The sequence below is a fragment of the Gadus macrocephalus genome, chromosome 21 (assembly GCF_031168955.1).
Source record: "Gadus macrocephalus chromosome 21, ASM3116895v1".
NCBI classification, from domain to species: Eukaryota; Metazoa; Chordata; class Actinopteri; order Gadiformes; family Gadidae; genus Gadus; species Gadus macrocephalus.
The window spans coordinates 8,582,336-8,607,544 of NC_082402.1; the positions used below are offsets into that span (position 1 = coordinate 8,582,336).

Below are 25,209 nucleotides of genomic sequence, written 5' to 3' on the forward strand. Positions count from 1 at the left end.
TCGACTCTTATGTAAGCCTACACATATACTTTTAATTATAACAAGTTTAAATAATGGTTTGGGGAAATTTTGTTTTGAAAACAGACCGATTCTTATATCGCTTCATCGTTTTATAGAATTCGTTTTATACATGTTAATATAAGCTCATACTACATGTAATTTACATTACAATTTACAGAAATAATTTGAGTAGGGTTTTTGCTACTTAACATGTGAGGTTTGAAACAATCCAAGCATAAAATTAAATAATAGGCGCAACTACAATAAGTGCTGCACAAGAAAGTTTCTGGGATGCAGAAACCGAAACACAAGTTAGAATGGTTTAAAAGACAAACAAGTAGTAAAGATAATTATGATGGCTTGCATACTAATTCAGTAAGACTGACTTCAAAAAGCCTGAAACAAAGCATTAAGGCCAAGTAGCGAGGGGGCCTATACATACTAATTCAGTTTCCCCAAAACGGATACCTGACCATTTTCTAATTCATGTTATTCATGTCATGTCCAAACAGTGATTTAAAGCCTGCCCCCTGACTTCACTCAATCGTCAGACGCAGGGTTATCCCCTCAAAACAAACCGGTTGGACACCTGCCTATTTCCAAATTCTCTCGCGAGCGAGAAAAGCAGACAAAACTCGTTCTCTGTCATACGAAGCGGACGGCTGTTTGGTCTCCGCGGCTCGACTGCATTTCACAGTAGTGAAAATATCAGATTCAGCGACGAGAAAGTCCAGTCCGACGCGATGACAGAGGAATCTGCCAGGTAAGATACCTCACAGACCCAAACCGTCCAGTTATGTCTGCTTGGAGATGTACCGGAGCACCTAGTCTGCGTGGAGGCATCGACGGGGCCCGCAGCTCGCCAAATCTGCTCAAGTCTCTCGGTGTTTGGGTTTTTAATGCTGAACGTCGACACTGATATTGTGTTCGCTATATGTGATAATAGACAGTATGTGCTGCATCGTTATAGTCAAATGAGTCCCAACAGTTATTGATGGCATATGCAACAAGGGTGGAAGTGTTCTTTGGTTTTGCAGTAAGAAACGTTTTCCACACCTGTCAACACATAGTTGGCAACTTATATTACGTAAATTAAAATAGGTTAAATGTCCATGACTACTTTAGGACACGTTAACCTTTCTCCTTTGATTCTGTGTATGTGTAACGTTAGAGATATTTCTTTTTTCATTGCATGCTGTGGATCATTTCCTCCTCATTTAAAAGTTATACGTTCCAATGAGTTAAACAGAAACTAAGCTGAAATAGTAGGCCTACAACATGCTACTAGTTGGTTTAAGGGCGAATAAATCACATTTTCATTCTTTCAGAGAGTCACGGTCCAAGGAGTTGCCTCTCTCGTATGTGTAGACTTTATATGTCTACTACTTTCGTACACTCTTTAAATAATTGAAAACAGGAATATTAATGCAAAATAATGTCTCAGCACTAAAATCGATAATGACATGTGATGTCACGTAATGTCACATTAATGGCCTGTTGGTCTACAAAATCATTTCAGTGAAACTACGCCCTCTGGTGTTGGTTTGACGCTACGTCCCCTGACGCCTCCCGCTCTAACTGTTAGATGATTCGTTGTTTAGTTCTCTGATAATAATTGCCAACCACATCATATATTATTCTAACATATTATTTGTCATTTTCGAAAAAGAAAATTTCAGTTTCCTTAACTATTGAATAAAGAGGAGATTATGCACTATTTCGTAAAATTAACATAGAATTCACAGATAGGCCTACACTTTAAAATGTAGGCCTATTAGTGATGATCACCTTTGTGAGAAAACGTTGATACAAATCAATTTTAGTCTGGTATCCATGTTTTTCAGATTATATGAGGTAAAAACAAACCCATTTAAAAAAACGTTTAATGGCATTGTCAGATTTTCCTCAGAGAAGTAACTGTTGGTTTCTGCCTGATAGTATCACTCTCACCCATCACACACACGCAAACACACATACCTCCCCATTATTGTTGGGTGCAATTGTGTTATTGGTCTGTTGGCAGAGGTTAGTTAAATGGAGCTAGGTTTATTTTTGATTTCAAATGAGCACTATAAAAAATATGTTTGTCAGATTGACTAAACCCGAAGTTAAGGGGGCCTTAAGGCATTTTTCCTCCTCAGAACATAGTAGGCCTTCAGGAATACAATATTTATATAATACTAGTAGTGTGGGAGTGTTTACGTATTCATAATATTATGTTGTCAATCGTTATCTTTATGTATCCAATTGGTTATATTAAACAGGAAGAGGGGCGTGGTCACGCTCACCGCCGACCAATCGTATGAGGGCGTTCCGAGCAGTTACCAGGACGACGATGACGTGTGGAGGGCCTTCCTAGAGAGCCCGCTGACGGCCGCCTCCAAGGCCATGATGAGCGTGAACGGAGATGAGGAAGCTACCGGAGCCCTGGGCATGCTCTACGAATACTACAAAGTAAAAGCCTTTCTTCTCTTTGCGTTGTTGGGTTTGAGAATTTACACTCCAGACATCTGACTAAAAGTAAGACTCTAAGTCTCCTGTGGTCCAAAAGCAATGTGGATTCAATTAATATGAAGATGTGCAGTGGGTGATTTAATTGGTATGTCATTTATTACTTTTTAAATGTTTTAATAAATCACTTTATATATTTAATATTTAATTGTTTGTACCTTATATTCGTACATTTTTTGGAGAAATATCTTATGGATGATCCTATGTTGATATGCCTTGTGCTTGATGAGAGAGAGTTGAAACTATGAACTCATTTTATATACATATTATAGTATACTCATATTCTATCAATCTATCATTTTTACAGCAGGTCTACATCAACAAAAAAACGATTCTCTCTGGTCTTGTTTGTTCTCTGATCAGATTCCTCGGGACAGGAAGCCTGGAATCCAATTTAAAACAGAGAGCCCTTCTTCAGAAGACCCGGAAACCAGCAAAACGTACAGCTCTTTATTTCATAATACTTCTAACTGTCGTTGTTATGGTTCATTTGATTATAGAACTCAAACACACACACACAAACACACACACACACACACACACACACACACACACACACACACACACACACACACACACACACACACACACACACACACACACACACACACACACAGACACACTGACACACACACACACACACACACACACACACTGTGCAATTCAATGGTTTTGACTGAAATCAACCAACAAATCCCAGGTAAGTGAGAAACAGCTGGATACGTAATAATTATAATTCCCAAGCTGTGTAATACATGTACTTCATAGACCGCTAGATTATTTACTTTTAAAAGTATTGCCTGGCCGACATGATATAAATTTAAAGTTTAACACTTAAGTCGTTTATGCCGTTTATGTTGTTTTTCTTGATGAAGTCGTTGATGATATTATTAACGAAGATGTCGTTGTTGACGATAACTTTGTCGATCATGACGTTGTCGATTATGTCATCTTTGTTGACGACGACGTCATTAAAGAGGAAGAATTTGATTTTGACGACATCTTCCGTGTTGACGATAACGTCGTTGATGAAGAGGATGTCTATGCTGATGATGATTTCGTCCTTAACGAGGACGTGGTTGTTACCGTTGATTTCATCGTTTACTACCCGGCGTCGGTCTCCCGCGCGTGTAGTTCTGTCCGGTAAACCCTGTTTGCGTGCCCCCCCCCCGTCTCCCGTAGCAACAGCAGCAGCTTCCCGGGGGCCTACCAGGACTCCCTGCTGACGATGACCCCGCTGACCAACGTGTCCCTGCACAACGTGGTCCAGGCAAGCCCCCCCGAGCCCGCCAAGAGGGGGGGCTCCTACAGCCACCCGTACCCGGAGCCCATCGTACCGCCGCCCCCCTACTCCGACGCCCGGCACGCCCTCCCGGAGGGGGTGGCCCCGCCGCCCCGCCGCCCCCAGACCGCCCCCCAGGGGTTCAGAGCCGCCCTGGGGGGCCCCGGGAGCCTGGGGCACAGGGGCAGTAGCCCCGGCTCTCTCACCCCGGACTCCACCTGCCAGGTACGGGGAGACGCATGGGCAGGCAGACGCAGACACACACACATGCACAAGAGGCAGGAGGACCCCCCCCAGCGAGAGAAAAACACAGAGAGGAAGTTGAGACATAAGTAACAAACTGGAATCAATTTATATTAAAATTCCCCAAAAGCTCATCCTCAGTAGCCTAGCAACAGCAACTCTAAGAACCCGGATACCACTAATATTCCAACTCCGAAAAATAACCAACCAACTGTTTTAACTAGTGGACGGAACCATGTGTGACCCTGTCCATGTTAGTTCCCTGTTCTCCTTCTTCATCTTGACCGTTCAAGGCTGCTGCCATTCTGCTGCTACAATACGGCTCTGATCAAATGCTGCCCTGATTCAATTGATCCCCATCTAAGGCAGCTCTACCGGGTTTGTATTGAGTTCCCCATCAGGGAAACGCTTGGAGGTTATACCGCTGGTGCGCTGCTGGCGCCACCGGGTCAATTGAATTGGTTTAAAAGCTCGGGCCGGGCGTGGATTGGCTGGTGGTGGAAAATTACTAGCGACTCAATGAGCCATGAGTGGTCACTGGGTGACAGTTGGGCATAGAGAGAGAGAGGGGGAGAGAGAGTGAGGGAAAGACACACAAAGACACAAAGAGAGAGAGAGAGAGTAACTGCAGTTTTCATATTCCTGGCATGAAACAACAATTGGAAAACATTTTGTTTTGTTTTTTTACGTCAATCATCAATTTCAGATTACAAATCTGGTTTCAGGATAAAAATCAATGAACAAGTTCAAAAAACTATTCATTACACCTAATGCAGTCAAGGATATCCAAACTGTTGCGTGTGTGTCATTTATTGTGTGTGTGTATGCGTGTGTGTGTGTGTGTGTGTGTGTGTGTGTGTGTGTGTGCGTGTGTGTGCGCGCGCGTGTGTGTGCGTGTGTGTGTGTGTGTATGCGTGTGTGTATGCGTGTGTGTGCGCGTGTGTGTGTGTGTGTGTGTGTGTGTGTGTGTGTGTGTGTGTGTGTGTGTGTGTGTGTTCTAGGGTTTTGCTCTAGCAGAGAACCTCCAGATGCGTCTGGGGTCGGTCAGCTCAGATGACCTTCCCCTCGACAGCTCAACATGGTGAGCACCCGGCCATTTTAATCGTCTTCTTGAATATTCATATATATAGTCTTATTCTGTTTTGTATTGTCCCATCATACCATTATCTGAAAGCTATGTGGAGACACTTGTAAAAGTGCTATATTATGAAACAATAAAGAAAAATAACAATAATCCTACTAATAATACTCATCATAACATCACATTACCATGCAGTTATTACATATTAGTTTTAGCGTTGATATAATGGTTAACTGGGTTTAATGTTATGACATCTCATTCTGTCTTTCCATCCCTCTCTCTTTATTCTTCTTCCTGTCTATCTATCTCCCCTTCTCTTTTCCTCTTGTCTCTTAATACCCCTCCTCCCTTTTCCTCTCCCCCCTCTTTCTCTCTCTCCCTTTTCCTCACCTCTTTAACTCCCTCTCTCTCCCCATCTCTCTCCCTCTTTCTTCATACCCTTTCTCTCTCTCACCCCTCACTGCCTCTCTCTCCCCCTTCTCTCTAACTCTCTCGCATTCTCTCTCTCGCATTCTCTCTCTCTCTCTCTCTCTCTCTCTCTCTCTCTCTCTCTCTCTCTCTCTCTCTCTCTCTCTCTCTCTCTCTCTCTCTCTCTCTCTGTCTCTCTCTCCGTTCATTCCCTCTCTTTCTCTACCTATATCTTCTCTGCCTCACTCTCTCACCCCTCTCTCCCTCACTCTCCCCCCCTCCCAGTCTCAGTTTTGAGTACATTCTGGAAGCCCCCCAGTCCCTGAGGCCCAAGAGCAGCGGTGGCCCCACAAGCTACCTGAACAAGGGCCAGTTCTACCCCATCACCTTGTGTTACCGTGACGATGGATCCGGGCCCCCAAAGAACTATCACAGCGTCAGGGTAAGGGGGGGGGGGGGGCAACCCTAACTACGGTAGGGTTGCGCACACTGCAACCCTACCGTAGATTATACCATATGTTAAATATGCAGTACAATGCTTTACTATTGCAGCTCTTTACTACTTACCTTTTAAAGACAGATAGACCCATTCAGAAGTCAATGGGAATATGTAATATACTGGTTCACGTTTCTGTCAACTCTCCTCTGAAAATGATGAACCCCTACAACTGTAGCTACAACTCCAGCCACTAGAGGCTGCTAATGGGAACACTTACATTGTGCAGGTTTATGTAAAAGAAAAAATCCCATGATTATGGAAGTTACCAGTCCCCCATTTTACCACTAGGTGTGACGTTGTTGATAAACCATTCCAGGGCCATTTCTAAATCGATGCAAAATCGTGCTATGCTGCCACTCCTACTGCTCATGTCACAAACGCTGGATTCAGAAATGGCTTGTAATGGCTGATCAACAACATCAAGCCTGCTGGTAAAGTAAGGGGCCTGAAGGTGAAAGCCTGTACAAGTACTAGAGCTGTACCTGGGGATACATCTGCTGTCTCTAGGCTGTCCTCAAACATCCACATTGAGAGAGCTGTTAAAGTGTGGCGTTATAAAGGTGTTTGTGTGTGTGTGTGTGTGTGTGTGTGTGTGTGTGTGTGTGTGTGTGTGTGCGTGTGGGTGTGCGTGCGTGCGTGCGTGCGTGCGTGCGTGCGTGCGTGCGTGCGTGCGTGCGTGCGTGTGTGTGTGTGTGTGTGTGTGTGTGTGTGTGTGTTTGACCTCCAGAGTGTGGTGATGCTGGTGTTTGGGGAGGAGAAGGCTTATGAAGATCAGCTGAAACATTGGAGGTTCTGGCAGAGCAGACAACACACTGTCAAGCAGCACTGTCTGGACATTGGTGAGCACACACACACACACACACACACACACACACACACACACACACACACACACACACACACACACACACACACACACACACACACACACACACACACACACAGGCACAACTCAATCACCCACTCACTAACTCAGCCACACACACAATCACTCACGCACTGACTCACTTACTCAATCACTCACTCACTCGCTCAGTTACTCACTCAGTGACTTACTCAGTTACACACTCTCTCCCACACCCACACTTACACACACACTAATAGACATTCAGCAGTGAGCTTAGAAAACCTATCAATACTATACTGGATTAAGGTTCCATCCATCAAGTAATATTTTGGCAAATGCACAGAATTGCTTGTGTGTGAGTGTGTGTGCCTGTGTTTGTGTGTGTCGCTGTCTGTCTGTCTGTCTGTTTGTCTGTCTGTAATCTCACTTGTTTCATGTTTTATGCAGCTGATTACAAAGAAAGCTTCAACACAATCTCCAAAATGGAAGAGATAGCGTACAACGCCGTCTCCTTCACCTGGGACATCAAGAACGAAGCGAGGGTGAGTGGCCCGGCGTGTCTCTTTGTTCTGCGGCACTGCACTACTGTGGAAAACAAAGAACCAGACAAAAGCCAATAGATGAGTTATGAAACGGTGTGGGGACGAAGACCCGCCAGCAGGGGGAGACATTTGCAATGAGAAAAAATGACACAGTGTGAGAGCCTTCTTATTTGTTTGGGCGCGCCGGTTTTAATATCAACGTATAAATTGTCAACAATTAAACAATACAACTATGAGCTAATGCGAACAGATCCATAAACAAATATCCAAATGAATCACAATATATTCATATCATATGATATCAATAAATATAATATTATCAATGTGCAATTAAAAACTTGACAATGTCAATAAGGCTTGATAATCAACCCTTATTGATTTCCTTCCACCCTCTCCCTCCAGTAGTAGGGGAGGTTTTGACCAAGCCGTGATGTGAGTGAAGCCTTATATGTTTGTTTGGGATTTAGTTGCTAACGAGATGAAACGCTTCGGTCTCTCTCCATGGCAACATGCCCAGCTCACAAAGTTACCTAGCAACAGCTGCGACGCATTGTGGCGGTGCCAATATGGCTGTCGCAATGGAGCTAACTTTAAGAGTTTACTTTATTGCCTGAATGTTTCTAAGAAAAAAGACACAGCAAGTGATTGATGTCGATGTTTTATTAGATTAAGACATTAATGGGAATGTAAATTCTACTTTTCTTTGAGAGAAACGTCTAGTTTTACAAGAAAACGGTTGCGGATCAGGGAGGTTAATTGTGTAAATTGTATGGATGTTGAACACGGTGTACTTGAGTGTATCCTGTGCGCTGATATACTGAGGTTTGATCAGACAAACAGTCTTTTGATGTGGTGATCAGTTGGTTGGAGTCATTCAACAAACAGGTTTACTGGCTAAACCTGTGAAAAAAGCTATTCATTGTACAGAGAAGGAGTCTTCAATTCTGGTCGCTTTGAGGCCTATTTCTTGACTTTCGATCATTCTTAAAATGCAAGCTCAAAGTAAATCCTGTGTTGCTACATGTTCTCGATCTATTTGAGGAGCATGTATTTGGTAAATATAAGTGTACATGGATCATTTTTGAGTATTCAGTAACGACCATTAACAGCAGGTCCTCTACACCTCACCCTCTTCCATTCTCCTCCCCCTCCTTCTCCTAATCCCCACCCCTCCTCCACTTCTCTCTCTCCCATTCCCACCCCTCTCCTCCCCTCGCCTCCTCCCCCTCCTCCTCATCCCTCTCCTCCTCCTCCTCTCCAGATCTTCATCTCGGTCAACTGTCTGAGTACAGACTTCTCCCCCCAGAAGGGCGTGCGGGGCCTGCCCCTCAACCTGCAAGTGGACACCTATGCCGTGGGTCGTCACGGCGACCGGCTGGTGCACCGCGCGGTCAGCCAGGTGAAGGTGTTCTGCGACAAGGGGGCGGAGCGGAAGATCCGTGACGAGGAGCGCAAGCAGAGCCGCAGGCGGATGAAGGGGCTGGCGTCGGACACCTCCGGCACGCGTAAGGGACCGGGGCCCCGGACGGACACACAGACACTGTGCAGACAGACGCACGGACAGAGAGAGACATCCTGACTGAAAGATACACGGACAGAGAGACGCAACCACAGGCTGATTATAGACGGAGCACAGACAGACTGACAGATAGATAGAGAGGCATACTGACACAGGGGGACACAGGTGGATGGACTGACAGATGGACGGACAAAGATAGACTTGGAAATAGATTGATGGATAGACTGACGGATAGACGACATAGAGGCACTGAAAGACTGGCTAATGGATGGAATAGACAGAGAGATCGACCGCAAACTATTACTTACTGAGGAAAGGCCGACAAACAAAATTTGACGATTTAAGGGGGAAGGATGGATAGATGGTAAATGGAATATTTACAGTTACACAAAGATACTCCTACATCTTATGGACTTAATGGCTCGCTGACAGATGTCAAAACCACACAGAGAGACACACAGACAGGCAGACAATCCTATCATCTTTAAAAACATGTTCAATTCAATTAAAAAGTGTGTTTTGTTGTGTCTTCCTGCAGTTGACAAGAACTCGGTGAAGTACTATGATCTCACTGTGTTCACCAGTCTCGACGACCTGGACTCTGTTCCGGTTCTGTTCATACCAGAATCCTCCTTCTCCCAGAGACACGTAAGAAACACCTCTCTCTCTCTCTCTCTCTCTCTCTCTCTCTCTCTCTCTCTCTCTCTCTCTCTCTCTCTCTCTCTCTCTCTCTCTCTCTCTCTCACTCTCACTCTCACTCTCACTCTCACTCTCTCTCATTCTCTCTCCCTCTCTTTCTCTCTGTCTCTGTCTGTCTGTCTCTCTCCCTTTGTTTGTCACACTCTCTCTCTCTTGTCACTCTAAACTTTACCCATAACTGTACTGTACTGTAACTGTATCTTAGATATATTGAAAATAATTCCTACACATGTGAAATGGAGACCTAAACTCTTCAGGTGAAATAGAATGAGAGCAATTCTACTGAAAGCCTTAAGGGCTGATTATGGTTCCACGCGTTCACGCAGCGCAAAGACCACGCAGACGCTTTGAAGCGCTCATGAACCTTTATGGCTCTGCGTAAGGTATTAGTAAGGTATTAGTAAGGTATTAGTAAGGTATTAGTAAGCGGACCAACCACAGCCCTTGCTTGTAACCTTCCGCCTCGACAGAGGGTTACAATTTTTGGGAAGCGCACGTGAGGCCCATGCGATCGACGCAAGCAGGTTCCGCAAGGACGTAAGGGCCGGGGTCCGTAACCCCCTTGCGTTGCGTGAATGTGGGACCATAATCAGACCTTAAGAGAGCCGGTGAACCCACTCTCTCAATTGCAATTCAAACACTGTGATTTAAAACATGCGTTTGGGCTGAGAGTTCTCGGAAGCAGAGGGGCGTGCTATGACCCATGGCATCTTTGTGATGGTTTTTTGGTACAGTCGTACCCGACGTTGTATATGAAATGCGCCAGCCACCGTGGTCGTTATGCTGAGAGGCATAACTCTCACTCTGATACTGACAACAAAATAAACTGAACGCTCAGACGGAGCTCACCACATCAACACACACCGTGGCGTTATACTGTTGGTGTCCGGGAAGCCTAACCTTCTCTCGGTCAACCACTGCCCAGCCAGAGCTCTAAACAAACACCTGGCCACCATCGTTTATTTGTCGTGACATCGATTTGTATACTTCCAGGCATCTCTGCGTCACGAAAGGACCGGTTACCTGCTTTCGATTCAGAGTGGAACGTTCAACCCGTTTTTGGGGGAGACTTTCTCTAAAATAATTCTTATTTTAGTAATAGTGACAAAATGGCATAGATTGCTATGTTCACGATCATATAAGACGATGACCACGTTTCAAGTTAAGAAAAACGTTTTAGGTTCACTGGGTCTTAAAGCCTATTATATTCTCAGGAAGTGTAGAATGCATGGTTTTTTCAAGGGCACTGTGTTTGTTTAAATTGGGCACTCTACTCTGCTCGTACAGAAATTATTAAGCAGTCCAATAGGGAATGACTTTGAGCTGGAATTTCAACTCTCAATGCAATTCAGCCTACATGAGAAAGCAGCATGAAACATTCCAGGGCTGCGATGACATCATCCTGCAACTGCTGATGTTGTTGTTGTTGTTGTGTCTATCACGTAGCCCTCCCCCGATAGCCCAGAGGGAGGCGTCGCCAAAGAAACGACTTGAGAGGGTCAATGCAGACTGTCTTGATAATATACATATTTGAACTGTTTTGTTAATTTGTTGTTGTTTTTCTTCGTAGGGCTGCCTGACCAGCGAGGCCGTCGAAAGGTAGGCGTCACACTCCAGACTCACAATATTGAATGTTTATAACCTTTTCTGATGGGACAACAACAAAACACACACACACACACACACACACACACACACACACACACACACACACACACACACACACACACACACACACACACACACACACACACACACAAACACACTAGCAGCCATTTCAATGGTCTACTTTTTTTTTTTTATTTGTGAATTATTTCAGTTTTTGGTGCCAAGGACATCATACATCATACAAGAAGGCTTGTGAAAATATATTTATTTTAGGACACTCATTGACAGCAAAGCTTTTGATTCAAAGTAGAAGGAAAGAACTTTACCAAGCACCTTCAAGGAGCAATGGGTCCGTGATTCTTAAGGGAACTTTCACATCGTGGGCCATAAAGCAACAAAAGATTTTAGGTCGGAAATTGACAAAGCAAAGGTGAGAGGGGAGTGACCATCATGGAGATTTATGGATTGGCCATGTTAATTTTCAATACACTATGGGGGTAGTTGAGATGTCTACAGGAATACAAGACATCTAAAGGAATCTACACAACAAAGAAGTCAGTGGACTGGCATGGCCTCAGTATCGGTCTTGGTGGCTACAGGGGCAATCCAAATGCTAACTGACAAAACACCTCTCAATTGAAGAGAACAAGGGAGTAAGGTTTCTCTAGGTACAAGGACACTTAGCACAAAGGCCTTTTAAATGACCTAGAAGTCAACTTAAGACTTATAATAGAAATATCAATGACTTATGACATATTTTTCTGTATATTTTCAGCTGCTTAGAAACCTGTGGGTAAAAATAGGGACAAAATATAAAGTCAGTAGCTCCCACAGAGTGTGTGTAAGAGAACGCTGTTGAAGACAGCGCTAGGTCGAGCTGACCCGACAGCTAGCAGCTAACAGCTCTGATGGTTTTGTTTTCAGCTCCGGCCAGAGGAGACCGCCTTTCCAAGGCGACCCCACGCCGGCCAAACGCCTGCGACACGACGAATCAAACCGAGGTGAGCAGGCCACCGCCGCGCGTTCTCATAGGAGGGCTTCAGTCATGTGATCCGTCCGAAAGCTCTAACCAAGCCTTCATGTGGGCACCTCTGGGCCAAACATTCACTCGTCACGATGATAAAAGCGGGGGTTATTATTCTACTAATCTGGGGCAACCCATGAGCTAGTCTTAAAATGGTGGAAAAAATACCTAGATGTAATCCAAAGAAAAATCGAAAACTTACCAAAAGCTGAACCTGCTCACATTCCCCTCTCGGCAACGCGTACCCTTTTTGGAAACCCCATTCTAGAAGGAGGAGAACAGGAAGGGTGCAACAAACGTCCCTGACGATCTGCGACTAGAGTAACATTTGGGCATTTGGTTGAAACCATTGCATCATTTTTTCCCCAAGATATTGACGATATAGAAAGAACATGTTCCACTTGCTATTTTATTTTAATTTCAAATTCCCGGGACACTAGAAATGCATTTCCTGAATGTTTATTCTGATACGCACATCAACAGGGAAATTCATTTTATTGCCAATAGGGAAAAGGAGAGAGCCGGGAGAGATACATAGAGATCATTGGGTTTGTGTGTGTGTGTGTGGGTGGGTATGTGCGAGTGAGAGAGAGGGAGAGAGATAGAGATAGATTCCGCCCACACAGCTCAGCTGACTGCTCTGCTTGTAAACAAGAGGACATGTGCTTCCTGCCCCTCCCCCGATCTGACACACACACACACACACACACACACACACACACACACACACACACACACACACACACACACACACACACAGTCTTGCTATTTCTCTCTCCCTCTTTCACCCCCTCTCTCCTCTCTCACTCTCTCTCTCTCTAGCTTCCCGGGTAGTTTTGTTTTTTTCCGTGTTCTCGTGTCGGAGGGGGAAAGTGAGCCCTCTCTCTGTCTGTGGATCAGTCTCTCTCTCGCTCCACAGCTGATGTAATGTGAGCGGTTTGTCTATCCCTACCCTGGATCAATGTGCTGAAAGTCTCCATGTTTTGTTTATGTCAACCTGACTGTTGGGTTATTACCCCCACCTCACCTGCACCTTAGACCAGCAACCCTGGGCTTAGAGTTTACAGTTACGACCTGTAAGATACGATGTGTTATCAGACACATGGGTCCAGGTATAGCTTTAAAGTGTGCGCGTGAGTGTGCAGTTCTCCTGGGTTGGCCACGCTTAAACAAACACACACTCTCTCACTCCCTCTCGCTCTCTTTTTCACGTTCAGCCTGGGTCACTACCTTCATCTTTTTCATAGTTTGTTTTTCTTAGTTTATCGTCAACTCTTTGTCTCTCTCCCCCTCTTCCTGTCGCTCTCCCTCCCTCCCCCCTCCCTCTCAGTCTCTCCCTCTGTACTTTTCATACACTTCCTCTCTCTTTCTCTCCCTCCCTCTCTTTTTTACATTTTTTCTGTTCTTTCTTTGTCAATATATATATATATATACATATATATATCTATATATATATATAGGTGTGTGTATATATATATCTATATATATATAGGTGTATATATATATATAGGTGTGTGTATATATATATATATAGGTGTATATATATGCAGTATATATACATATAAATTTACATACATACATATATACATATACACATATATATATGTGTATATGTATATATATGATATGAAGGTCTTGTAGGACACTCGCAAGTATTTGATTTAACAGAGCATTATCATGGGAAGGCGCACAGCAGGCCTTTACCAAGCATTATCAGGGGACAGTGAGTGTACGTGATACTTACCGGGAAAAACGCAGTAACAACAAAGGATTTTAGGCCTGATATTTGCAACACAAAGGTGAGGGGGGGGGGGGACCTTCATAGGAAGTTATGGAGCGGCCAAGTTAATTTGCAATACACTATGCGGAGCAGTGGAGATGTCTGCAAATGTGCAAGACCACAAAGGGAATCTACACGACAAAGAAATCAGGAGACTGGCATGGCGTCAGTATCAGACTTCGTGACTGCAGTGACAATCCAAATGCTAACTAACATAACACCTTTCAATTTGAGATAGCAAGGGAGTTATCTCTAGGCCCAAGGATTATTTATACAAAGGTCTTTTAAAAAACTAGCCCTTAAATTGAAAAAGTTGTATCATTGGTGGTATAATTAATAGATGTATTTTCCACGATATGTGAATATATTATGTATTTGTTTATATATATAATGGTATGTATGGTATGGTATTTATGGTTAATGTATCTGTCTCTGACTCTCTGCATATGGATAATGTCTCTCTGGCTCTCTCTCTCTCTCTCTTTCTAGTGTTGCTGTACGTACGTAGGGAAGAGGAGGAGGTGTTTGATGCTCTGATGCTGAACACTCCAACCCTCTCAGGCCTGCTGCAAGCCGTGAGTGCTCTAACCCTTTTAAGGTCTCACAGGAAATACGCTTGTTCACTTCCTGTGTCACAGAGCCAAAGCCCAAGGAACCAACCATTTTACTAACTTTATATTTCCCACATTGAAATAAAGACATTTACAGAAAGTATATTTGGTTCCAATCCAAGTGGGTGGTAGGACTTCCCGGGAGAATTAAAGTGTTATCTTATTGTCTAGATTTTATGAAAGTAGAGGGCTTTTTCATCTGAAATTTCACTTCCAGTTGGTTCAGTTCCGACTTTGAGAACTCTGAGCGCACCCGAGTGATCCTTATGTCACTGGGGCTTTGTGTGTTCTGACAGCTCTAGCAATAGTTAGAAAGGATGGTGCATGAAATAGAGGAGAAGAGACAGCATGACTTAACAAGTTTTGTTTATGTGTGTTTGACGTGTGTCCAGGGTCCCATCCTGGCGTTGCATTGTCTCCGTCGCTGTCTCAGCAACACAATTAGCTCAAATGACATATCTCTTAGACCGTCTGCCCACGCTTGAATGCAGGAAGTGAATGGCGCTTCCTGTTTGTATCTGGCAGGAAATGGTCATTCATGTTAACAGAGGGGATACCGTCAACAACACACATCTGTTTCAGAAGGAGTTTCCCCCTTGCAGTGAGCACGTAGCACGTAGTCCTCTCACATGTGTTTGAGGTGGTGTTAAGGACACTGGGATTCCTTTTCCTTTTTCTTCCAGGGGCTGCTTGTCGATTTCAGTAGCTCTGTTGTGATATGTTTATATTTACCGAGATGCTTATTAGCCCCTTAACACCACTGGTAATACACATTCCATTGTAATGCCAGATTTCATTGATTGATAACGTACCTTATATTTCCATGATCTCATCAAACTGTGTCTTTCTAGGTAAATGAAAAATACAATGTACCTCTCGACCGATTCGGGAACGTTTACAAGAGGTGTAAAAAAGGGTAAGACTTCTGTTCTCATTATGAATTATAACAACCTTTCTCGTGCTATAGCCTTAACAGCAGTAAAAGTCGTACAGTTAAACCAGGGCATTCCCCATTGAGCTCCAGTCTTAGGCCCAATCCCATTTCTACCCCTTACCCCTTCCCCCTTCAAAACAAGGGGGAGGGGTAAGGAGAAGGGTTAAGGGGTAGAAATGGGATTGGGCCTTAAACAGAGTGTTGCGCCCCTTCCAGGATGCTGCTCAACGTGGACGACAACATCATCGAGCACTGCTCCAATGAGGACACCTTCCAGATCGACATGGAAGAGCAGGGAGGCCAGTTCGTCCTCACCCTGACCGAGATCTGACCCCGCATGAGAGATCTGACCCTGGAACAGAGATCTGGCCCTACAACAGAGCCGAAGAGGCCTCTGATCTACACCCCGGATCACTAACGCTGTACCTTAAGCCACAAACGGAAAGTGAAAGTGAAACTATTTCAGAGGGAGTCAGGAATTCATCCTCTGATATCTCAAGCGTAAGAAATGGCAAACCTGAGAAGAACATACACTGGGATCTACCCAGTATAACTGCAGTCTTCAATTAGCCGCGACTAGTAAAACCACAGTCTTCTACTATGGACCTCTAGAATCCACACAGTTTAACCATAGGTCCTACCGTTTTTCTCCAGTCCCAGATCATCTGTATCCAAGGTAGTGGTTCCCAACCTTGGAGTCGGGACTCCATTTTGGGTCGCTTATTTGGCACATGCATCATGATACAAAACAACAAGCTAGTAATTAAATAAGTCCGTAAATACATGTACGGCAATGCACCTAACACCACTGGGACCTCAACCGACAGATATTCATACAGTCATAACGAGGCGTGAAACACGAGACGCACAACAACATAGGACATTTCTGAAACGAAAAAGCGGTCAGGGGCCAAGAAAGGATTCCAACCATGGCCCCTGTGGGCCCCTCTAGCTAGTGTTTGTTTGGGGCCACCAGAATACCAGCAGAACTTTCCCAGGAATCCCTAGTCGTCCCCCTTGGGGGGATTGTGGGGTGTGTCGGCCCCTCCAGGAACCGGAACACATGTTGACCCCTAGAGGCCTAAAGGGGGCCCCCACCCCCCAGATGGGTCTGTCACCTGTTTGTTAAGACGGCCCCTCGACCCGGCGGGTCCTTCGGGACCCTCGGAGCCTGTGACCAGAGGAGTGCTGGGATAGGGGGTACCGGTCATGATTAGGGAATGGGGATTGGGGAACCGAGCCTCGGGTAGGCGTTCATATTACACTGGGGTTCCCCCCCGAATGGTTCTTTCCAGGCGGACTTGGAACGACACACACAACCACCGCTGAGTTATTTGGATTCAGGACCGAAGAGAGGTGTAGACATTTTCACATTCGGTTTAGACCAACAGTCGTAGAGTCTGAAAGTCTGCCCAACACAATGTGTTTGCAGCAACATCTGCTGTTTGAGTGTGATGGCCAGGTGTCAATCACACTGGTTTGAAATAACACGCTTGTGTATGCAGGCACGCACACGCATACAATCCGCACACACAGATCCATGCACACAAGCACGCACACACACAAACACGCCGTATGCATGAATGTGTCACAGTGTGACATGTATTCAGTGTTCATTAGCAAAAGGTATTGTGAACAGTTAACATCTCAATTTTAATAAGAGTAATTTGGGGATTTTTGTAACAGAAAAAAATAATTTGATTGGATTTCTTCCAAGAATTTCTGTATTTTTTGCTGATGTGGTGTTTGGTCTTTAAAGTATTCTCCTTGTGTCTTTATTATTTTATACTGAATTAAATGAGTCTAAAGAAAAAATGACTGGAACACTTTATGTGTTCATGCATTTCTGTGTGTGTGTGTGTGTGTGTGTGTGTGTGTGTGTGTGTGTGTGTGTGCGCGTGTGCGTGTGCGTGTGCGTGTGTGTGTGTGTGTGTGCGCGCTCGTGTGTTTATGTGTCAGTGTGTGTGTGTGTGTGCCTATAAGTGTGTATTCACAAATAAGATGGAATTGTGGTGAGAAGAACAGTTAAGCCAGGAGAATTGAGCTGGGGAACAGGGCAGACTGTCGGGAAGGCCAGAACGCACAGGAAGTACTTGTTGTTTCAAGTCAGGCGCTAGTTGAGCATTAGCCCCGTCAGCAGGTCGTTAGCGGAAACCCTATTTTGCTGGTGTCATCTATTCATGTGGTGTCATCTTTATAAATGTCCCACTTTAGCTGCGGTCAGTCCTATATCTTGGAACTTATCGATCGAAAGAAAATAGAAAGACAACTCTTTGGACCTTCGAATTTATTCAGGTAAAGTAAATATCCTTTATTTGTTTATATCCATAAACAGATCAGAGATCAGCTAATAGCATTTCGAACCAACTGTTGTTTGCACATTCATGCCATCCTCCCATTAGTAAAAGTAACAAGCATAAGTTCAGAAAACTTTTTCAAGCTGTAGAAATCTCAGTTGGAATTGCGCCTGGTGTCATGAGGTTCATGCTATCCCGACCGTTCCACATCTGGCCGCATCGCTCTGTGTGAGAGCTCCGCAATGTCTGACAGCTGATGACCTACATTCAAAATAGGCCCCGCCCATTCCACGAGGACACGCCCACATCTGCCATGAACGCAAACAAACAAACGGCCGCTCGTATTCCATGTGTGTGTTGGTTAAGTTCCAACTTGTTGAGTCCAACGGACTTTCCCCCCGCCCCCCTTTCATCCTTCCCTGTGCGTTGCCCTCACACCAACCCTCCAAGCCAAACCCAATGTGACCCAGCTGCAGCCGCCTGCCGCCGACGCATCCACTTGACCACGAAGGGAATAACAAGGGAGGGCTTGTTTTGTGTACATTTGGGTCACTCTCACAGCATCAACAAGCTACAGACGTTGCCTGTCATGAGATGCGTCCAAACCCAGTGAGCAGTGATAAAGGGCGATGTGTGGGGGGGTTACTAGAAAGGTGGCATGGAATCCTTGGAAGAGAGAAAACATCTGTTAGAGTAGAGAAGAGACGAAAAAGCAGAATTAAGAAACCGTGACACGTGTTTCTGTGTGTGTGTCTGGCTGTCTAGGTGTATCTGTGTATACATTGGAAACTGTGTATGTGGGTTTGCTTTGTCCGATTCTGACCCATTTCCCCTCATCCAAAACAACCCTAAACATAAGAAAAAAAAAATCCATCCTCCATCCATTATTGAAACAAATACCAACTGCCCCGACAGCAGTAGGTAAACAGCAGATCGCCACGACAACAACGGAAAGCCCCTGAACTACTCCTAGTGGTGAACTGAAGGGCAAGCTGCTCTGAGCTATAAGCTCTGGTGCTAATGAGAGGGGAGGCCCACCTCGAGGGAGCGGTGGCCAGGGGCTGTGTGTGTGTGTGTGTGTGTGTGTGTGTGTGTGTGTGTGTGTGTGTGTGTGTGTGTGTGTGGGGGGGGGGGGGGGGGGGGGGGCGGGGGGGGCTGTCGGTGGGTCTGTGGGAGAGCAGGGTTTTTTCTTGGAAAGCTTGAAGGGAGGGATGACCTATGACCCTGTGGTAATGTGCACTGCAACAAGCACAACGGGTCATGACTTGAGGCGCCTGCCACGCCCACACCCACGTGTACATGCATACACACACACACACACACACACACATGCATACATGCCAACAAACACACACACACACACACACACACACACACATACACACACACACACACACACACACACACACACACACACACACACACACACACACACACACACACACACACACATACACACACACACATAGACATCCGGCATAAAGGATAAGCACACATGTAATAGATGGGTTATTTATGACACTCTGGTAGTGATGGAACAGTTCTTATTTCCGGTCAGAGAGATGTAGCTGATTCTGTTTGCCTCTACTTTACAACGATTTATTCAATGTGAATCTTCAAAAGGGCATCACAGGGTATTGTTGGGGTCTTTTAGTATGTACACAACTATGAACACACTACACAGATGTGTGTTAGGAACTTAGGAAGCACAGTTGTGTGCAGATGTGAACAGGTGAGTTGTACACTGCCATAATCTTAGCACATGCTGAACAACAGGTAGGCAAAAACAGAAGCATCAGTAAGCTTGCATATGTTCATTCGCACAATGTGATTAGGGTTCAAGATTATGCTATACGGGACCATCCACTTATGCACACACACACACACACACACACACACACACGCACGCACGCACGCACACACACACACACACACACACACACACACACACACACACACACACACACACACACACACACACACACACACACACACACACACACACACACACACACACACACACACACACACACACACAAATGTATCGAACCCCTTGGCAACGCCTCGTGAGCTTCCAGTTTTGCACGTCCAACCTTCAGACATGTATTTACATTTCACCATCACTCTTCATATGCAAAACCACCTCAACCGTCAGGGGCAACATGTCAGACCGTAGTCTTTTTAAATATGTGCTCACTCATCCAAGTTGTGATTTTGATGTTACGGCAGCCATTGTCTTACAATTAAACAATTACCTAGCTTTTTAAATTCTCTTTTAAACACGTCGCTTTCAAGTTTGATAATCTTCACCGCTTTTAAAAGGAAAAAAAAAAAAAAAGTTTTTTGCGATTTGCATAATGGTACTTTTAGTCAACGATGGTGTCGTTGTTGTTGGTTCGTAATTTTATCAAATGATAATCATGGCATGCGGAAAATCCACCGGGAACTGTCTTACTGTTACTAAAACAACTGAAACAACAGCGGATAAATTAACGCCTCAGACATGGCGTCATTTTCACCTGCAGCCCAGAGCGAGCCCGCTGCCGTACGATGTCTGTCTTCAATGACAGACTGTCTGAGCCGCTTTCGGAGGTGTCAAACAAGGTGAGATAGCACCGCACCGCAACGTTAAAATATAGTAGCGTAAAGGAACCGAGACTAATGTCTCAAAAGGTGTTTGTAATTTTGTTGTTTTCTTTGAAGCAGCCCTACATTTTCTTCTTTCTTCCAAGGGCGTTCGAGTTCAGGCATTCGCAACAGGCTACGGCAGCAGAGCGGCCTGTTTTTGAAATGGAATTTCCTTAAATGTGAATTATAATTGCATTTTTATTTTATTTCATCGATTTTTTATTGTTGTAGCCTATGTGTGGGCCTGTTTTTGTATAGTTAGAAAGCAAAGTGCACACTGTAGAGATGGGAGGACATGAAGAGGAACACATTATCAACAGGTTCCGTTCCGTTGTAAAAATAACTTATTGTTTCTTGTGAGTAAAGATGAACTTGCCGATTACAAGCCACTGAATTTCCTTCCCCCCTCTCCCCTTCCAGCGACAAGCTACGATTGCCTGTACTGCTCTGTACAATTACGTCATCCTCTACTACAGCATAGTAGCAAAGTGTCAAGCGACGAGGTTCCTTGATAGATTTTTAATTAATATTTAGTCATTTAATCGTAAAACTATATGTCATAGATTCCATTTAAGATAGACGTAAAAGATGCGATAACTATCCTAGCCTATTTCCGTTGTGGGCTACTGTAGATTGCGGTGCAACATGGCGGAATAGGCCCCAAGGTCAAGAAAATACAGCAATTCTTATTTTTCATACTTATAAATACTATGTTCCATTTCTGCAGAGCCCTCGTGCTGGATGCCACGAGATTATATATATACTATGTGCCATACTATGACACATTTTTATCTTAGCCTATGTGTTTAACAGAAACAAACAAAGAAGAAAATTAAAAGGCCTGGAATTGGCGCATGAATGCTGGTCATTGAAATGCTGTGATGTCTCGCCCGGTTCCTTAGTTACTTCACTTCCTGCTCTTGTGTGTTCCTGCCTCTGATTGCCTACCCTTGCCTTGGTAAGTTTCACATGTCCCTCATTATCCTCCACTAGTGTATTAAGTCTAGGGCTCGTTCGAATAGTCCAAATCTTAGGCCCTTTTCCTAACCACTTTCCCTTGACCCCAATTGAAAATGTGATGAGGTCAAGGAAAGATGTGAAGGAGAATTCAAGGGCTGCCCTCACAATAGGCTGCACTATTCTGTGACGGCATATGTTTTGGACAGGGGTCTATGTCTATGTTGGTCATGTTGATTTTATGATGGTTTTTGGTTTCTGGTTTTGGCTCTCCGCTAGTTTCGGTCCTGACCTCGCCTTTGTCTTCTCATGGCCAGATTATTCTGCCTGATCTCTTCACTGATTACCCCATGTACCAAACCCTTACCGAGATTGCCTCTGTGGCGTGCAATTGGGTCCTCTTTACAGTGTTTACACCAGCTGTTACATATGTGGTTTTATACCAAGTGATACACAATGAACTAGTTAATTGAAAACACTTTTTGGGGAGATTTTCTGTAAAATCTCATAGATAAACATGACTTGAGTGTTTGCTTGATTAAACAACAAGAGCATGAGTTGGAACAATGGATAAATTCCCATTCTCTGGTTAACTAAGCCTAATAACAAGCCCATATCAAGTAGTAACAGAAAACCAATAAGAAAAATACTCCTCCAAAACAATAGTTTTGCATTTACCCGATGGCATACATTTTAATAAACAAAACACAAACTCAAATATTAAACGTAATCCAATTGCAATATTCCAAATTCCATGATAAAAGCGTTCACGGGTCGCTGAAGCATTTAAGTTTGCGAATATGTGTCGAATATATGTTCTGTTGACAAAGTACTTTCACAATTATATAATAAGTCTGTCTGTGTTTAGGCATATTTACTAGTGGAATATGCCTTAAAAAAAAGATGTCGGCGCCAGTCGAATGTGTATTTTGTATGCTGCTGTGTGAATAGAGAGCATTAACGCAGGTGAACTCAGTTTGGTAGAAAACCACCAAATCTGACCTCATCCCACAAACAGCTGGTAGAGAGATACAGGGAGAGAGAGAGCCAAAGAGTTAAGGGAGGAGGGAGAGAGAGTGGGAGAGAGCGTTGGAGGTGGTGTGAGGATAAGAGAGGAAGAGGAAGACAGGCAACAAAAATGAAAGACAAAGAAAGGAGAGAAAGTGCCAGAGATTGACACGATAGAGGTAGAGAGAGACATGAATTTAGAGGGATAGAGAAAGGGAGAGAGAGACAGACAGGAGGAGAGAGGTAGAGCATACAAGACAACCAAAAAATAGAGAGATGAAGAGATTAGCCAAAGGGAGGAGGGAGAGAGTAATAGGGAGCCAGAGTGAGCGATGAAATAGAAGAGGGAGGGAGAGGGAAAAACAGGGAGACAGCAGTGAGAGGGTGGAGAGCGCCACAGGGAGACAGCAAGACAGAGAGAGAGAGACAGAGTGAGAGATACCGGGAAGGGGAGAGAGACACTGGGACAGAGTGAGAGATACAGGGGAGAGACACTGGGAGAAAGGGAAGAGGGGGAGACAGAGTGAGAGATACAGGGAAGGGGAGAGAGACACTGGGACAGAGTGAGAGATACAGGGAAGGGGAGAGCGACACTGAGAGAAAGAGAAGAGGGGGAGACAGAGTGATAGGCATTGAGTGATTGACTAGGAGAGTGAGAGAGAGAGAGAGAGAGAGAGAGAGAGAGAGAGAGAGAGAGAGAGAGAGAGAATCAGAGACTTTGATTCAGATTTTTCCCTGCTGCAGCAGGAGTCTGCCTGGGTTTTTTTTTCTGCCTGGAAACGGCTTTTACGGCAGGCTCCGTGTGTTTTCCTTTTTTCATTCCTTCACCCCGTTGAACCGAGGGAAAAAAAGGAAAAGCGAACAAACCCGATGCCCCCTCCGACACCAGACCCGGCGCGCCCCCTCCCCTCCCACCTAGCTGCTTCCTGTAGATGGAGCGCCGCGGCGCTCGCGCGCTCCCTCCCAGGAATGTATAGAACACGCTCGGCCCGTTATCGACGGCTCACCAGGCTGCGGGTGAAGCCATGATAACGTGGGAGCACGTGTGTATGTTTGTGTGTATGTGTGTGTGTGTGGTGGTGGAGGGTGTGTGTGTGTGTGTGTGTGTGTGTGTGTGTGTGGTGGAGGGTGTGTGTGTATGGTTGCAGGAGAGCCATTGTCGCTGCGACGAGATGGTAATTTAAGGGCAGCGGGGACGGGGTTGCGTCCGAGGCGTGGAGGTGCTGCCCGACCCGCGGTGCTGCACCGCGGGTCGGGCAGCACACGGCGGAGGTGGTGCCGGGTTAGGGTACGCCCGCTGGAGCCCTGCGTCGCTCGGCCAGCACAGCCAGCGGGGAATCAACTACCTCTTTGTCTCGCTGGAGCGGAGACTAGAGTGACGTATTCCCTCCCTCCCTCCCTCCCTCCCTCTATCCATCCTCCCCCCCCCCCCAACACACACGGCACCAATGGCTTCTCACAAAGATATCGCCCCCCTCCCCCCACCCTCCCCACCTCCACTTCACGTATACAGTACCACCACACCCACACATACACACACACACACACCCAACTCCCCCCACGCACACAACCGCAGCCGAGCTATGTTTATACAAGTGGTGTTGGCTCTCTTGGCCTTGTAGAACTACCCCCGATATACACACACACACACACACACACACACACACACACACACACACACACACACACACACACACACACACACACACACACACACACACACACACACACTGCACCCTGTGTGTGTGTGTGTGTGTGTGTGTGTGTGTGTGTGTGTGTGTGTGTGTGTGTGTGTGTGTGTGTGTGTGCATCAGTGTGTATGGGTGTGTGTGCATATCACTGTGTGTGTGTTCAGTCTGATGCATCACATAGGCTCCTTTAAGGGGTTAATGTGCAGCCACAACAAAGAGGGGGAGGGGATGGGTGGTGTGGGGTTGGGGGTGTTAGGGGGTGAGTGGGCTGTGGGGGAGAAGAGGAGGCTTGGGTGGGGGTTTAGCTCGGCTCCCCTCGTTTGTCCCCGCCCAGGAATTCTTCATAGAAGAGGCTGTTTACAACCTGAGCGCGAGCAGAGACAGGAGTCCCTGAGTTCATTGCAAGCCAAGGGGAGGGGGTGAGCAAGGGGGCGTGGCCCGTCTCTCTGATTGGCTGGGGAGGAGGGAGAAGGGAGAGGCGGACACGGGTTGGCGGGTTCTATGTGCGCGTGTGTGCGCGTTCGTTTGTGTGTTTGTGGTGTGCGTCTGAGAGCGCTCGTGCATGTGTGTGTGTATGTATGTGTCAGAGAGAGGGCTCGTGCACATGTTAGCGTCTGTTGTGTGTGTGGTATATCATCACAAGAGACCGGAAAATCGTACAGGAAGAAGACAATGAGAAAATATGTTTGGAATCGTTGCCTTTTTTTGTATTTTCGTCCGTTGGGTCCTCAACATATTTTCTCTTTTCCTTGTCTCTCCCCCTCTCACAAAACACTTTATTTTTTGCCTGAGTAGTATGAACGGCTGAATTGGCAGCCGTCGTTGCCATGTTTAGATTGTCATTTCCAAGACTATTTAACATTAATTAACACAGTTAATCTATTTTCTTTAATAATTTCTAGGGTGTTTTATTTTATTTTAAAAGTTTGTTGGTGCAAGTGACATGACGAGAAAGAGCTTTTGTTCAAAATACATAAAACAGTGAAATAAATCTATTGATTAGCAATCTAGTATTTTTAAAACATTGATTTCGATAGACA

General features: G+C 45.2%; 1 protein-coding gene across 1 annotated transcript; it reads left to right on the forward strand.

Annotated features, from left to right (window-relative positions):
• The first annotated feature begins 58 nt into the window (after nucleotides 1–58).
• On the forward strand, nucleotides 59–19,351 carry LOC132449479 (grainyhead-like protein 1 homolog). Its single transcript, XM_060041130.1, has 15 exons — nucleotides 59–763; nucleotides 2,265–2,454; nucleotides 2,875–2,951; nucleotides 3,694–4,018; nucleotides 5,038–5,117; nucleotides 5,811–5,967; nucleotides 6,752–6,863; nucleotides 7,319–7,413; nucleotides 8,675–8,918; nucleotides 9,471–9,580; nucleotides 11,202–11,230; nucleotides 12,164–12,240; nucleotides 14,533–14,618; nucleotides 15,506–15,570; nucleotides 15,805–19,351. Exons 1-15 carry the CDS (start codon nucleotides 744–746, stop codon nucleotides 15,917–15,919), a joined length of 1,782 nt encoding a protein of 593 aa, XP_059897113.1. The 5' UTR covers nucleotides 59–743; the 3' UTR covers nucleotides 15,920–19,351.
• Nucleotides 19,352–25,209: the final 5,858 nt, after the last annotated feature.